We start from the raw sequence: 16,319 nt of genomic DNA, 5'->3' as shown, positions 1-16,319 counted from the left end.
CTGTGCCTGGGTTCTCTCGACGCTCTCCCAGTGCCTTGCTGGTGGGAAACCGAGCCCCATCCCCATTTCGCAGTCAGAAACACGGAGGCGCCGAGCTGTTTTGAATGTTTCCTGGGGTGATGAAGAAAGACACCCGAGCATGGGGAGCGGCTCTGAGTCAGCCGGATGGGCCAAGAAGGGCTATAAATATCGGGGCGGCGGCGGGGAGCCGGGGAGAATGTGCTGAGCCGGGAAACCCCGACGCCGCTGCGGGTGCAACTCAATCCACGGAGCGCGCCAGCCAGCGACACGGGCCAGATGGGCTTCCGCGGGAGGGGCGGAGCCTACGAGGGAGAGCGAGGCGATAACTTAGCGGTGTCACCCGGCTCTGGCCTCAACGGGATTTCAAGCCCCGCCCAGCTCGGTCGCTGTCCAATCGCCTCTCCGCATCTGCCGGCCCCTCCCTCGGAGCCTGAGCGCAGGCCTCACCCTTTCAGAGCTTCTATTGGTCGTGGCAGACGTCCGTCGCCCTCTATCCCCGCCCTAACACGGAAGCGGTGGGGTCCTGGGATTCCGACAGCCGGTGGGTCCAGGCCATGGGGCAGCCCTGGGCGGCTTCGAGCGCAGAGGGGGCGCCCGCGCGGCTACCTCTCGTGCTCACGTTGCTGTGGGCTGTGGCCGTGGGCCTGGAGCTGGCTTACGTGCTGGTGCTGGGTCCTGGGCCGCCCCCGCTGGGACCCCTGGCCCGGGCTTTGCAGCTCGCGCTGGCCGCCTTCCAGCTGCTTAACCTGTTGGGCAACGTGGGGCTCTTTCTGCGCTCGGACCCCAGCATCCGGGGCGTGATGCTGGCCGGTCGCAGCCTGGGCCAGGGCTGGGCGTGAGTGGAGCGTGGGATCTGGCGGGGAGAAGCGGGTGCCTCGGACGGGGGGGGAGGGCCTCAAGACCTGAGATGTTAGAACCGGGTTATATTAGGATCCGGGTTATTAGAGCCAGAAACTCCTTTAGAACTTGGGATAGTGAATGACTATGATTTATTCACTCACAGGTACTTATCAAGTATCTACCGTGTGCAAGGTAATGTTCCAGGGACTGGGGGTACAATAATAAAACAGATTCCTGACCCTCTAGAGCTGATTTCAGTGGGAGAGGGGGCAGACAATAAACTGTAGGAATAATAAATTATATAGCATATTACAAAGGGATGTTGGTTTGGAAACAAAAGTAAAGCAGGACTCTTCGGGGGTGCAAGTTTCAGTGTTTTTTTTTTTGTTTGTTTGTTTGTTTTTGAGACAGTTTCACTTTGTCGCCCTTGGTAGAGTGCGTGGTGTCACAGCTCATAGCAACCTCCAACTCCTGGGCTTAGGCGATTCTCTTGCCTCAGTCTCCCGAGTCTGGGACTACAGGCGCCCACCACAAGGCCCTGCTATTTTTTGTTTCAGTTTGGCCGGGGCTGGGTTCGAACCCTCCACCGGTATATGAGGCCGGCACCCTACCCACTGAGCCACAGGCGTTGCCCCAAGTTTCAGTTTTCAATAGATGGTTAATTCTCATGAGTATTTTGAGACAATGGATATGTTAATTGGCTTGATTTAATTACAGCAGAACCTCTGTAAGTTGGTCACCCAAGAACTGTAACAAACTGGTCAACATATGGAACTAGGCCTACCGTACTGATACATGTATGTGCTGCATATCAGTCTATGAAAATTAGGTCAACTTGAGATGGTTGGTGTAGGGAGATGGTCAGCTATGGAGTTTCTACTGTATTTCAGATGGTATTAACAAGTCATAACATCATTTTGTACGCCGTAAGTGTGCACAACTATAATCGACAAATTTACAATTGATAGGTGTACACCTGTAGTTCCAGCTATTCTGTGGGCTATATCTGTGGAGTCCAGGAGTTGGTGGCTGCATTGTGCAATGATCATGCCTGTGAATAGCCACTGCATTTCAGCCTGGGCAACATATCGGCACTTTGTCTCTAAAAAAAGTTTTTTAGGCTCAGCACCTGTAGCTCAAGCGGCTAAGGTGCCAGCTACATACACCAGAGCTGGCGTGTTCGAATCCAGCCTGGGCCTGCCAAACAGCAATGACAACTGCAACCAAAAAATAGCCAGGCATTGCCTGTAATCCCAGCTACTTGGGAGGCTGAGGCAAGAAAATCACTTAAGCCCAGAAGTTGGAGGTTGCTGTGAGCTGTGATGCCATGGCACTCTACCCGGGGTGACAGCTTGAGACTTTGTCTCAAAAAAAACAAATGTTTTTTAAATAAATTAATTTTGAAAATAGTAAGTAGGTGGACCTCATTGAGAAAGAGTTATTTGAGCAAAAACTTGGAGAAGTTAGCCATGTGGGAATCCAAGGGAAGAGTATTCCAGACAGAGGGAACAGATGATGCAAAGGCCCTGAGACCCTTGGGTGCCTTGCAAGTTCCTGGAACAGCAGGAAGGCCAGGTTGGAGTGGAAAGAGAGAGGGGAAGAGATGTCAGCGGCCTAAGAATCCTGTAGGACAAAAAAAAAAGAATCCTGTAGGACATTGAAGGCTTTGCTTTTTACTAGAGATGAAATGGAGAGCCACTGGAGGGTTTTGAGCATAGGAGGGTCATGACTTATGTTTCAGAAGGATCCATCTGGCTGCTGGAGTGAGACTAGGCGGGGCAAAAGTGGAATCAGAGACCAATCCAGAGGGGAGTCCATGATGACCTTGACAAGGTGATAACTATGGAGGAAGGGAGAAGTTGCTGCTGGATGGTAGCGGCCAGAGAAAGGCTTTAGGACTGGGAAGGAAGAGATCTCAGCCTGCAGTGCTACAGCGGAGGGCCAGGGACATCTTATTCAGCTTGGATTTACCTGCAAAGAACCTGAGGCTGAGCCAGCCCGAGCAGTTGTTCCCGCTTCCCCAGGACAGGCCCAGGGGCTGACCCTGGGCATGATATGGGGCTCTCTGAGCTGTGGAAGGAACTGACCCTGTGGTTCCTTCTCATAGTTACTGCTACCAGTGCCAAAGCCAGGTGCCGCCACGCAGTGGGCACTGCTCTGCCTGCCGAGTCTGCATCCTTCGCCGGGACCACCACTGCCGCCTGCTGGGCTGCTGCGTGGGCTTCAGCAACTACCGGCCTTTCCTGTGTCTGCTGCTGCACGGCGCTGGCGTCCTGCTCCACATCTCTGTGCTGCTGGGCCCTGCCCTTTCAGCCCTGCTGAGAGCCCACTCACCCCTGCACGCCGCTGCCCTCCTCCTGCTTCCCTGGCTCATGCTGCTCACAGGTGGGGAGCCCGGGAGGCCTCTGCAGAGAGGCCCTTGTGCTGGGTGGGGGAAGTAAGACCCCTTCTGGTGATGAGATTTCTGACCCTGGGGACCCAATCCCAGTGTCATCTATGGGGTGAGGTCTGCCTGTAAGATACAGAGAATCAAGGAAAGATTCCTCTGGCAGAGGAGGAAAGACTCATGGGAGACCATGTGGGGGGCGGGGAGGATGGTGGCAAAACATGGGGAGAGGGCATTCCAAGAGAGGAAAGCAGCATGAACAAGGGATTGGAGGCTGGGCAGGGAGTAGCGAAGGCAATGCGGTGAGAATTGTGAAAATTAAGGCTAGGATGGCAGGTTAGGACTGGGTAATGGAGGGCCCCAAGTACTGGTGTGAGCAGAGGGCCCCTTTTGATTGGGCAGTGCGGAGCCAGTTAAAGTGACAGGCAGGCGTAGACTGAGTCCGGGGAAGTTGGAGGGAAAGACTTGGATCTGAAGGCTGATGGAAATGCTGTGTTCTGGACACACATATGCTCCTCTTTCCTGTGACACAACCCTAGATGCGATCCCACTGGCCCTTCATCCTCTGTGTTCTTTCCCCCCAGATGCTCTGGGCTGTCTCGCCCTGACTCCTTCCTCCTGACCCTTCTGTGGTCCCCGCTGTAACTTTGTTTTACTGTTATTAACCTCCCCAGCTACTCCATGGAGTCACTGTGCCTTCTCATCCTATCTAAGCCCAGCTTTGTACCAAGAACTCTCACTCTGCAGCCTAGGAAAGGCCTTGAAAGCCCTGCTAAGGTTGACAGAGCCCTCCTCTGTTCACCCTGGCTCCCTGACCAGCCCTCTGCACTCTCTTTGATGGCTTGTGGCTCCACTGAGTCCCAGCCACCAGCTGCACCTCCCTCTACCCCACCGCGCTTGGTCAGCAGGGCCTGCCACTCTCCCTCAACACTGAAGCCTCCGGCTTCAGCACCCAGGCTTCAGCACTCTCAGCCCTGGGTCCTGTTGGAATCATGGATGTCTGATGGTCTGTGCAAACGGCCCCATCAGTGTCTGAATAGATCAGCTCTTGACCTTCCCCCACTGTACTTAATTCCCCTAGTCCTGTGTCCATGCTCCAGCTTTTGTCAGAATCCCCAAACCATCTGTCTTTTGACCCTCTTTCTGTTCCCTACCTCTTCTCTGGTCTAACCCCTACTCCTGTGCTCCATGACACCTGCTCCTTCCTGGGCCTGCAGGCTTATGGCCCTGACCTTCACCTTCCCACCTTTGCCACCCCATGCCTGGCATTTCCACCCTCTCCTGCCAGCATCAAACTTCCTACTCATCTTCTATCTGCTGTGGCTTCCTGCCTTTGTGCCTGTCCCTGGCTGCTCAGAGCAGCCAGAGACACATGGCACTCCGAGGCAGGTTGGTTCCAGGCCACATCCATGGCTGCTGCCCTCACAGGCCCTCCGCTTTCCTGGCCACCCTGTTTTCTCATGAGCTTCCTTCCCTAATGACTGCAGTCAAGTCTTCCCTCCTGTCCTGCCCTCCAGGCGCCATCATGGAGAAAATAAGACATCAGATGGGACATCCAAAATTGTCCTGTCCTCAAATCTCCAAGCCTTGCTGACTGCCTGGCTTCTGGGCCCTGGCTTCTGGGCCCTCCTCCTGGCTTGGAGGCCTCAGCTGTGGCATCTGCTGTCCTTCTGGGCTCCTGCCCCCTCTATGGGGTTCCCCCACTTGTGCAAACCCTCCTTTCCCCTCACATCCTCCTCTAGCTCTTGCCTTCTCCTTCTAAGCCTCCCAAAGGCCTTGCTCTGGCCCTGGCCACTCGTCCCTCCCCCTGCTCCAGCCTGGCCTCTGCCTCACCTATCCTCCAAGACTGCCATGGCACCCCAGGGCCTCTGTCTTCACAAACTCTGAAGCAATTTATTTTCATTTATTTATTTTTGCAGTTTTTGGCTGGGGCTGTGTTTGAACCTACCACCTCCAGCATATGGGGCCAGCGCCCTACTCCTTTGAGCCACAGGTGCCGCCCCTGAAGGAATTTATTTTATTTTATTCCCCTCGGTAGAGTGCTGTGGCATCACAGCTCATAGCAACCTTTGCTCTTGGGCTTAGGCGATTCCCTTGCCTCAGCCTCCTGAATAGCTGGGACTACAGGCGCCCGCCACAATGCCTGGCCATTTTTTTGTTGCAATTTAGCTGGGGCTGGGTTTGAACCTGCTACCCTCGGTATATGGGGCCAGCACCCTACTCACTGAGCCACAGGCTCCACCCTGAAGGAAATTTTGAGTTCTTGCCTTGTGAGAACTTCTAGACTCAAAACTGCTGACCAGCAACCTCTATGAAGTGTCCTATTCCTGGCGTCAGTGACGGCTTAGACTTAGGCATGCCTGTCTTCCTTTCTGCTTTCTTTTTCTTTTTTATCTGATCCCTGATAAAAAACCAGGACCCCCCCAGAGTGTGTCACCTCATCGACACACTCTGGGGGGTCCATGGCAACCCAACTGTGGGGCTACCCTGTTAACCCCCTGCTCACAGACCTGCTGGTCCAGCCTGAGCTGCTCTCCTGAGCTTCTGGACCTTCATGCAGCCACTCATTTGTCCTGAAGGTACCTCTGTCCTGCCTCCGGACAGAACATCTTCTTATGCTCTTAAGTTTGTGTGGCATTTCCCCCCATGGGCTCTCTTTTTCATCAAGGCAAAATTCACATAATGTAGAATTCATCATTTTCACTAAAGTGTATGATTCTTAGTGGCTTAGGGGAAACTCACCCACAGGGGTCCTCAAACAAATTGTATTTGTTCCCTTTTTTTTTTTAATTCAAAATAAGATATGTGCAGTGCGCGTAGGAATTTGTTCATAGATTTTGTATTTTTTGTAGAGACAGTTTCACTTTATGGCCCTAGGTAGAGTGCCATGGCATCACATAGCTCACAGCAACCTTCATTTCTTGGGCTTAAGCGATTCTCTTGCCTCAGCCTCCCGAGTAGCTGGGACTACAGGCGCCCGCCACAACGCCCAGCTATTTTTTTGTCGCAGTTCGGCCGGGGCCGGGTTTGAACCCGCCACCCTCTGTATATGGGGCCGGCACCTTACTGACTGAGCCACAGGTGCCTCCCTTGTTCATAGTTTTTTTTTTTAAACTATAGTCCAGCCCTCCAACGGTCTGAGGGACAGTGAACTGGCCCCCTGTTTAAAAAGATTGAGGACCCCTGATAGTGCAACCATCATCCTAATTCCAAGACATTTTCACCCTAAAAAGAAACCCTATGGCCACTTGCAGCCACTCCGTTCTTCCCTAATCCCTGAGCCCCCTGGCAACCACTAATCTACTTTTTGTCTGCATGGATTTGCCTGCTCAGGACATGTCACATAATTGGGGTCATAAATATGTGACCTTTTGTGTTTGGCTTCTCTCACTTAATATATTCCAGGGCATCTTCTAGTTCATTAGTTCAGCAGGTCTATGTTGCCCATTGTGGGCCCAGATGGTTAAAGATGCTGTGCTTTTCAATGTGACACACATCACAGCTGTAACTGAGTAACTGAGAAGTGACCTTTTTAACTTGGTCTGTGAGCTTCCTGAGGGCAGAGGTGCTGTGTGTTGTGTGCACCCCGGCATCCACAGTCCCTGGCACTGCATCCCACGCTTACAAGGTGCTCAGCAAGTTTGGAGTGCATGAATGAAGTGGTGTGCCAGGCAGGGCTGTGTGTGCGCGGTCCACTGCTGTGCAGCTGCCACCCAGCATGGACTGGCCACCAAATATTGACTCATGATTTGCTGAGCGTTGGAATGATCCTTGCTTAGTGATGGGGGCACCGGGGGCAGCAGGGTGGGGGTTGGGCCTGACTTTTGCTGCCTGACTCTCTGCCGTCTTCTTGTAGGCGGTGTGTCTCTGGCTCAGTTTGCCCTGGCCTTCGTGATGGACACGTGCGTGGCAGGCGCCCTTTTGTGCGGGGCTGGGCTGCTCTTCCATGGGATGCTGCTGCTTCGGGGCCAGACCACATGGGAGTGGGCTCGGGGCCAGCACTCTTACGACCTGGGCCCCTGCCACAACCTGCAGGCAGCCTTGGGGCCCCGCTGGGCTCTCGTCTGGCTCTGGCCTTTCCTGGACTCCCCACTGCCTGGGGATGGGATCACCTTCCAGACCAAAGCTGATGTGGGACTCATGGCCTCCTGACTCCGAAAGAGCCAAAATTGTACAGAGAGGAGGGGGTGTGAGGGTCTGATCTCCCCAGACTCAAGAGGGAAATCAGGGTGGCCCTTATTTCTTGTCTGGGGGCAACTCCAGGCCACACGGGCATTAGCAGCCTCATTACCCCTCTACCTCCAGAATATCTTTCATTGTTTCCTTTTTATTAGTAAGGAGATACTAAATAAACACCCCCTACCCCATTTGAGGAAGTTACTCTTAACATTTCCTCTGGAGTTCCTTCTGTGCTCCCCTACACTGCCCTGTCTCAGTCATTCTCTTGTTTTTATTTATTTATTCCCTTGGCTTTGCTTCTGCCCAGCTTGGACTCCTGTGTGCCAGGGCTTGGGCCCTGCGACTGCTTCTTCTGACAGAGGAGCACAGAGGTATGGCAAGGGCTGCTTAGCCTGGTCTCTCTCAACTTTTCTCCTTTGCAAGAGGGTCCCACTTCCAACTCTCTTTGGAAGTGCTCTAAACTTTATTTTTCCTAAATAAACTCTCTCGGTAACCCTGAAAAAAAAGTGGGGGGCTTGCTTCGCCAGCCTAGTTGCCCCTTTGCTGACTTTGTTCTCACTCCATCTTTGTGGGATTTCTGATCCCTCACTTTGTTGCTGGGGCTGCTGTTTCTGGTTCTTCTGGTTGTCAGGCCTAGAAACCATGAATTCCCAAGGCTCAGAGGGGCCAAGGGTGAGGCGGGGATGTCCTTATGATCCAGGGCACGAGAATGCAAACATTCTTTCCCAGGCTCAGCATTTTATCATTGGAAGTATTATCTGCGACAGCAGTCTCACAGATCCCCTCTTAGGTCACCTGCCACCATGGGCAGCCATTATACACCTTATTTTGTGGGTAAAAACCTTAAAGCTTTTAGAGTTAAGATCACAGTGGAGTAAATGGAGGCGCCAGGCAGGGTTTGAATCCAGGTTTTTGTGCTTTTACCTTCACCCCTGCAGAGCTGAAGAAAGTGAGTGGGGAAAAAAAATCAAGGCAAATAAATGGGCTGAGGATGTGTAGACATCTGGGAAGGATAGCGAGGATGGTGCTGAGAGGCCTGAGCCTGCTCCCCTCTGTTGACTCTTTGGGAGCTGCTTTTTTAAAAACATTTTTGTATAAATATAGTAACTAGAGGGCCTGCTGGTTAAACATTGCAGGCTTAAACACATGAGTTTATCTCCGTTTCCTCTTAGGATTTTACTAAAATGATAGTAAAGAAGTAAAAAAGATAACGTACTTACAAGAGGAAAGAAAACAGGAGAGGAGACAGCTGTAAACCAAAGCACCTGACAACATTTTGGAAGAGGGATTGTAGATGGAGGCTTAGTTACTCTTAGCAGGGAATTAAAACTCGAAATGTGGGGCAGTGCCTGTGGCTCAGTGAGTAGGGCGCCGGCCCCATATGCCGAGGGTGGCGGGTTCAAACCCAGCCCCTGCCAAACTGCAACAACAACAAAAAAAACAGCCGGGCGTTATGGTGGGCGCCTGTAGTCCCAGCTGCTCGGGAGGCTGAGGCAAGAGAATCGCGTAAGCCCAAGAGTTAGAGGTTGCTGTGAGCCGTGTGACCCCACGGCATTCTACCCAAGGGCGGTACAGTCTGTCTCTACAAAAAAAAAAAAAAAAAAAAAACGAAATGTGTTCCCAAAGGGAGGGATTAGAGAAGCAAGCAGATTGCTTCCCACACACAGGAGAGGCCTAGGAATTTCAGTACCAGGGAAGGTGAGGTGCAGTGCACTGTGCCCCACTCCGGCACTGCCCCTGGGGCTGGGATTAGAGAAGCTCTGGATCTTGGGCACTGGGGAGGGCAGGGGTGAGGGACTGGACCAAAAGTGGGATTAAATGGGAGTCCACGGATACTGCTGGGGGGTCCTCCCAGGAATTGGGAGGCTCCCCCAACCCCAAAGGACCCCCAGAGGAACATACCCTCTGACAGGCTCTTCCCCCGCCAGGGATATTGGGACGGCTGCATTACTCTTTCTGACACTGGGAACCGGCTGTGCGCCGCCAGGCCACACAGGCATTAGCAGCCGCATTGCCCCTCTACCTCCAGAATATCTTTTGTTTCCTTTTTATTAGTAAGGAGATACTAAACACTCCCCACCTCATTTGAGGAAGTTACTCTTAACATTTCCTCTGAAGTTCCTTCTGTGCTCCCCTACGCTGCCCTCAGTCATTCCCTTGCTTTGATTTATAGTTTGACTGTGTCAGTTTTGCAAGTTTTTGAATTTTATATAGATGAAACCATAGCAAGTTTATTGTTGTGACTTGCTGTTTCACTTAATATTTATGTTTCTGAGATGTATCCAGATTACTGTACAAGTAAGGCGCCCCCTTCCCTGCTATGCAGGATGTGTTGTATAAGTCACATTAATTTTTCTATTTTGTTCCACTGGTCATTTTATTTACACCTTTCTCCTTTGGGAAGTAGCCACTAAGATCTATCCTTGGCCTTTGCTCTTGGATGTAAATTTTAGAATCAGCTTGTCAGGTTCCACCAATAAAAATTCCTTTGACATCATAAATGAACCTCAATTGAATCTATAGATCAGTTTTTTTTTTTTTTTTTTTGTAGAGACAGAGTCTCACTGTACGGCCCTCGGGTAGAGTGCCGTGGCGTCACACGGCTCACAGCAACCTCTAACTCTTGGGCTTACGCGATTCTCTTGCCTCAGCCTCCCGAGCAGCTGGGACTACAGGCGCCCGCCACAACGCCCGGCTATTTTTTTGTTGCAGTTTGGCCGGGGCTGGGTTTGAACCCGCCACCCTCGGCATATGGGGCCGGTGCCCTACTCACTGAGCCACAGGTGCCACTCCTATAGATCAGTTTGTATAAAATCAGCATCTACATGAAATTCAATTTTCCAGTTCATGAACATGGTCTATTTCTCCATTAATGTTTCTTTTCTTTTCTTTTTTTTTTTTTTTTTAGAGACAGTCTCACTCTGTGGCCCTCAGTAGAGTGCGGTAGCATCATAGCTCACAACCTCCAGCTCTTGGGGTTAGGCCATTCTCTTGCCTCAGCCTCCCGAGTAGCTAGGACTATAGGTGCCCGCCACAACGCCGGCTACTTTGTTGCAGTTTGGCAACAAACCCGCTGCCACCATTGGTATATGGGGCCAGCACCCTACTCACTGAGCCACAGGCGCCACCCACCCCCATTAATGTTTCTAATAAAATTACATACTTTTTCTCATAAAGATGTTTTTATTAAATTGGTTTTTTTTTTTTTTTTGAGACAGTATTTCACTCTGTTGCCTAGGTTATAGTGCCATGGCCTCAGCACTAGCTGTGAACCTAATTCACAGCAACCTCAAACTCCTGGGCTCAAGTGATCCTCCTGCCTCAGCCTTCTGAGTAGCTGGGACTGTAAGTGCCCACCACAACACCTGGCTAGTTTTTCTACTTTTATTTTATTTTATTTATTTTTGTAGAGACAGAGTCTCACTTTATGGCCCTCAGTAGAGTGCCATGGCCTCACACAGCTCACAGCAACCTCACACTCTTGGGCTCATGAGATCTTTTTGCCTCAGCCTCCTGGGTAGCTGGGACTACAGGTGCCTGCCACAATGCCGGGCTTTTTTAGAGGTGGGAGGGGGTCTTGCTCTGGTTTAGTCGTTTCAAATCCGTGAGCTCAAGCAATCCATCTGCTTCAGCTTCCCAGAGTGCTGGGATTATAGGCATGAGCCTCCGCGCCCAACATGATGTCTTATTTCTTTGCAGTCTGTTTTGATGGTGAGTTCCTATTTCTTGGAATTCTGTCAGTGGGAGTTTTTTGACGTTGAATTAATTCCTCCAGAAAGGAAATGTATTTATTTGTTTGTTGCCTGATGACAAACTGATCCTACACCACTTTAAAATTTCAGGAAGCAGTATTTAGGACTACGCAGGTGTAAGGATGGTTGGTCTTTATAGTGAAATGACAGGGAAATTACAGTTTTTCATTAATGACTAAAAATCAAGCCCTCTGATTTCTGCCTTCTTTTCCTAGCAGGCCCCCTATGGAGCTTGGTTTTCATAAACCATTGAAAAGAACAGACAGAAAGGAAATGTAAATCTTTTCTCTTTACATTTAGCACCTCCTTATCTTTTAGAATTTGTTTTATATCTTCAAGGTTCCTGAGCCTTTCTGGATCATGGCCAAAATGATATCTCAGGGCAGAATCAACAGGATCAGAAACACCTGAGGTATGTCTCCAGTGGAAAAGCAGCTGCTTATCAACCTGCTGCAGGAAAAGTGGGTACAGTATTCACAGCCCCCTGTGAATCTGGCTACAGTTACATTTTCTCTTTGTCCCCCCAGTTCAGCAGCTCTTGATCTCGCTGCAGGCATTCTTCCTTTCTTTGGGATGCCACACGTCTCCCTGTTCTTTTTCCTCTTTACTCATTCTATTTCACTCCTCCTTGCCTTCTTTTTTTTGGCAGTTTTTGGCCGGAGCTGGGTTTGAACCCGCCACCTCTGGCATATGGGGCCGGCGCCCTACTCCTTTGAGCCACGGCGCCGCCCTCCCTCTTTCCTTCTAAGAAGATAAAATAAAGCCTATACTTTCATACCCTAATCTTGGTCTAGAGAAAATCTCAACCTGCACGGAGCACCTAATGAGCACTCTGCCCTAACACCAGGTATTGCCAATTCAGATTGCAAACATTATTCAGGGATGGCTTATGGTTAAAAATTGTCAGGAGAGGTTTTTTTTTTTAAACCTTCTATCCAGCACTGAGCTTGGAGACAAGCAAGTCCCTCGCTGGTTCTAGTAAGACAGAAAGTGGAAGAATGGTTTCTTTCTTTCTTTCCTTTTTATTTTTTTTTTTGGAGACAGAGTCTCACTATGTTGCCCTCGGTGGAGTGCAGGGGCATCACAGCTCACAGCAACCTCAAACTCTTGGGCTTAAGCGATTCTCTTGCCTCAGCCTCCCAAGTAGCTGGGACTACAGGCACCTGCCACAACGTCCAGCTATTTTTGTTGCAGTTGTCCTTGTTTTTTTAGCTGGCCCGGGCCAGGTTTGAACCCACCAGCCTCAGTGTATATGGTTGGCACCGTAACCACTGTGCTACAGGTGCCGAGCCGGAATAGTTTATTCCTAGTTTGCCTTTACACTGAGCATGTAAGCTCAGTGTAAAGGCAAACTGAGAAAGTCACCCAAGAAACAGTAACAGTTAATTTCTTGGAACTGAAGACTGTCTGCCATCTCTACCCAGAGCACAAGTGATAAGGACACACAGGAAGGCACGTCATAACATTCAGAACCTCTGAGCTAGAAAGATCAGGCGTAAGAATGCCATGGAAGGCTCAAGCCTGTGGCTCAAGTGGCTAAGACCCCAGCCACATACACCTGAGCTGAGGGGTTGAATCCAGCTCGGGCCCACCAAACAACAATGATGGCTGCAACCAAAAAATAGCTGGGCGTTGTGACAGGCGCCTGTAGTCCCAGCTACTTGGGAGGCGGAGGCAGGAGAATCGCTTGAGCCCAGGAGTTGGAGGTTGCTGTGAGCTATGATGCCATAGCACTCTACCCAGGGTGACAGCTTGAGGCTCTGTCTCAAAAAAAAAAAAAAAAAAAAAAAAGAATACCATGGAATTTCTCAACAGCATTACTCAAAGTTAGAAGGGAGCACTGCCTGCAAGAAAACTTTTTGAGATAGTCTCACTCTGTCACCCTGGGTAGAGTGCTGTGATGTCATATTCAAGCAATCTTAAATTGAGCAATCCTCTTGCTTTAGCCTCCCAAGCAGCTGGGACTACAGATCCCCAGCCCACCATCATGCCCAGCTAATTTTTCCTTTTTTTTTTTTTTTAGTAGAGACAGGGATCTTGCTGTTGCTCAGGCTGGTCTCAAACTCCTGAGCTCAAGCAGTCCATCCACCTTGGCCTCCCAGAGTACTAGGATTACAGGCATGAACCATCAGACCTGGCCTGAGAAAACTATTTTCAACTTAGACTTTTATGACCCAACCAAACTATCATATATGATAAACTGAATAAGTAAATATTCAGACTGGTGTGGCAGCACCTGTAATCCCAGCACTCTAGGGGCTGATGTGGGAGGATCATTTGAGGCCAGGAGTTTGAGACCAGCCTGGGGAACATAACAAGACTGTCTATAAAAAAATATCTGGGAGTGATGGCGTGCTCCTGTAGTCCCAGCTATTCCGGAGGCTGAAGCAGGAGGATCACTTGAATCCAGGAGTTAGGAGGCTACAATGAGCTATGATGAAGCCACTGCACTCCAACCTGAGTGGCAGTGAGACCCTGTCTCAAAAAATTTTTTTTCAGATTAAGCTGTTCCTTGAATTGTTTACCCATAATGACTTTTTGTTGTTGTTGCCCTCAGTAGAGTGCCATGGCATCACAGCTCACAGCAACCTAAAATTCTTGGGCTCAAGTGATTCTCTTGCCTCAGCCTTCCAAGTAGCTGTGACTATAGGCGCCTGCCACAACACCTGGTTAGTTTTTAGAGATGAGGTCTCACTCTGGCTCAGGCTGGTCTTGAACCTATGAGCTCAGGCAATCCACCATGCCTGGGCCCTCTAATGACTTTTTAAAGAAGGTACTTGTGGATATGTTTCACAAAATAAGGGTGAACTTTCCTCTTAAGAAAGAGGAAGACATGGGGCCCAAGAATCAGGGATCTAGCCAAGGGGAGAGACAAAAGCAATTCTTTTAGAGAACAAAGGTTTTTGGTAAAGCAGGGGATTAAGGGAAATGTCTAGAAAAATGGAAGTGTCAGACAGGGTGGGAAAGAATCACCAGTTATTTATTAGAAAACTAAGCAAATGAAAAAATCAGAGCAAGAAAAAAGTGCAAAGAGGGTAGTTTAACTATAGATGGTTCTTGGCTCTGCAGTGGAGAGCTCTCACATAGTAATACAAACAGTAACCTAAACAGTGAATGTGGATTTACCTGAAAACTAGAGATGGGCAGGCTGCTGTCAAATCTAAGGCCTCGACTGTTCCAACAGGATTCAACAGAAAACGTCTCAATTAAGTGATTAATACAAGGTAATTTCAAAAATAAATTGCTAAAAGAACTGAAATGACTACTGCAGGGGAGCAGTCCCAGGGAAGGAGGAGAGGTTGTTTTGTTATAACTGCCTAATTCCACATTGCTAAGGAAGAGCATGTATTTTTATTTTTGTTTAGGTGCATATTTTTAAATAAGTATTATATAAATGCTCCCAACTGTCCTTATCCTCAGCATATACAACTTCCTAGCTCTCTGCTGTGTGACTGGTACTTGCTTCCTGTGGCTTTACGCACTGTCCACCCAGCGTTCCTGCATCTCTTCCTAACGGTTACACGGTGCTGCATTTTACTTCAGGTAGGTGATGGGCACAGAGCTCCCCTTTTGTCATTGTGTATAGCTATGAAGAGAACGGATCAGACCTTTTTGTTCTCAGCTCATGCAGTTCCTAGGTTGACTAGGGTGAAGGGACTATAAGGGCCCCCCTTGGACAGTGACGGGGATGAGACGCTCATCATCCTCCAGGACAGACCCTTCCATCTCTTCCACCCAAGTTCTAGCCAGTCCCGACCCTGCTTAGCTTCCAAAATCAGGCAGGCCAGGCATGCTCAGGGTGGTGCGACCCTAGACAGGCCCTTCCATCTCTAAGTTCTTTGGGTTAAGGTGAAATCTCTGATAATAATACTCCCTCTGCTCCATGTCTTTCCACTTTCGGGTTATAACTCCTTCCATTTGTGCCTCAGCGGGCTCCAGCTGAAAATGCTGTGCCATCCTCACCAACTGGTCTGTTTCTACAAGTGGCTGAGAGGGCAGGGAGCAGGGGACAGGCTTTCCCTTGATCCAGGGGCCCTTGCTTCTTTTAACTTAACCCCAGATGCATTTCTGGGGAGGGAAGGGAGTGGGTTGTGGGCAGCATCACCCTACCTAGACCTGGGTCTTGGGCACAGAGGCTGTGGCCTGGCAGTGGCAGCAGCTTGGGGTCCTCCCTACAGTTACTCCTGTCAAATGTCACCTTTCTGGAACAACTTCTTGTTTTCTCCAGAGAGGCAGCCAAGCTCACAGAGTGTTAGAGCTAAAATGGTCTTATTTTACACTGAGCTATGGTCACATCCCTGGTCTGACATCTGGTCTGACAGGGGCAGAGATGCAGGTCCTCAGGGACCCATGCTCATGGCTCATAAGTGGCCTGCAGGGTGGGCTAGGCAGACAGTAGAGCCTCAAGAGGCTGAAGTGCTAGGCCGATGGTCTTAGCCTTTGTGTCCCAACACACGCCTCCATCTAGCCTTCAGCTTCAGTCCACACGTCAGGTCTGCGCCTTTCTGGTTAATGTTACATGATGTGGTCACTGCACGGTGGACTTGCTGCCCACATGGCTGATATGAGGGAGAAGCCCAGAACTGCCAGAGTTATCTTCCCAGTGCCCCCGGCCCCACCTCTGCCCAGTGCAGCCTTCCTCTCCTGGGGTGCTCTTTCTGGGCATGAGCACCTGAGTCAGGGCAGCTGTCATGTAGTCTTCAGGAGCCACTCTCTCCCTACAGGGCACCTCCGTCCTGCATGCTACCTCCTCCCTTGGCAACCTTTGAGAATCATGACCTGAGACTGGGTGAGTCCAAGGTTTTGGAAAAGTCCCTTGGGCCTGCGGAATGGAAAGAGAAGCCCTTTGCTCTATAGTAAGGAGAGATCAGAGGATGTGCTGTGCTTGCAAGCTAAGGCTCTGGAGCTCCAGGGAGCAGCAGGGAGCTCAGTCTCACCCAAGAGAAGCCTCTGATGTCCCAGGCCAGGCCCTGGCCCAGTTTTGGTCTTGACCTGCAGCAGAAGATGAGTGATGTGCCCAAGGGAAGCAGCAAATTAAAAGGATTGGGCCTGTCCTCATGTCACTCTGACCCTTCAGCTCTGCCTTGATCCTGGGTGTGGTTTCTGGAAAAAGCTGGGGAGAGGGTAGGCAGCAGCCCGAT

The 16,319-nt window shown here is 50.3% G+C and overlaps 1 protein-coding gene across 5 annotated transcripts; it reads left to right on the top strand.

Moving 5' to 3' along the window:
- Nucleotides 1-346: 346 nt before the first annotated feature.
- ZDHHC24 (zinc finger DHHC-type containing 24) lies at nucleotides 347-16,288 on the top strand. 5 transcript variants are annotated; one of them, XR_008374131.1, is made up of 7 exons: nucleotides 529-854; nucleotides 1,025-1,053; nucleotides 2,969-3,246; nucleotides 7,104-7,797; nucleotides 11,518-11,590; nucleotides 14,599-14,721; nucleotides 15,903-16,288. XR_008374131.1 is itself a non-coding variant. In XM_053560044.1 (4 exons), exons 1-4 carry the CDS (start codon nucleotides 576-578, stop codon nucleotides 7,397-7,399), a joined length of 882 nt encoding a protein of 293 aa, XP_053416019.1. In that variant the 5' UTR covers nucleotides 529-575; the 3' UTR covers nucleotides 7,400-9,951. The 5 variants fall into 5 exon arrangements, 1 of the variants encoding a protein (XP_053416019.1); XR_008374130.1 differs by having other exon boundaries at nucleotides 14,599-16,288; XR_008374132.1 differs by lacking the exons at nucleotides 14,599-14,721; nucleotides 15,903-16,288 and adding an exon at nucleotides 11,828-12,476.
- The last annotated feature ends 31 nt before the right edge of the window (nucleotides 16,289-16,319 follow it).

The sequence above is a fragment of the Nycticebus coucang genome, chromosome 14, assembly GCF_027406575.1.
Source record: "Nycticebus coucang isolate mNycCou1 chromosome 14, mNycCou1.pri, whole genome shotgun sequence".
NCBI lineage: Eukaryota > Metazoa > Chordata > Mammalia > Primates > Lorisidae > Nycticebus > Nycticebus coucang.
The sequence above is the reverse complement of the archived record's forward strand: the minus strand, read 5'-3'. Positions and strand labels throughout refer to the sequence as shown.

Bases quoted from the DNA above. Each gene is read 5' to 3' on its own strand.
- ZDHHC24 (XM_053560044.1), top strand. From the start codon at position 576: ATGGGGCAGCCCTGGGCGGCTTCGAGCGCAGAGGGGGCGCCCGCGCGG. The intron at 1,054-2,968 runs GTAATGTTCCAG...TCCTTCTCATAG, and splicing joins AAGTATCTACCGTGTGCAAG to TTACTGCTACCAGTGCCAAA. The intron at 3,247-7,103 runs GTGGGGAGCCCG...GTCTTCTTGTAG, and splicing joins CTGGCTCATGCTGCTCACAG to GCGGTGTGTCTCTGGCTCAG.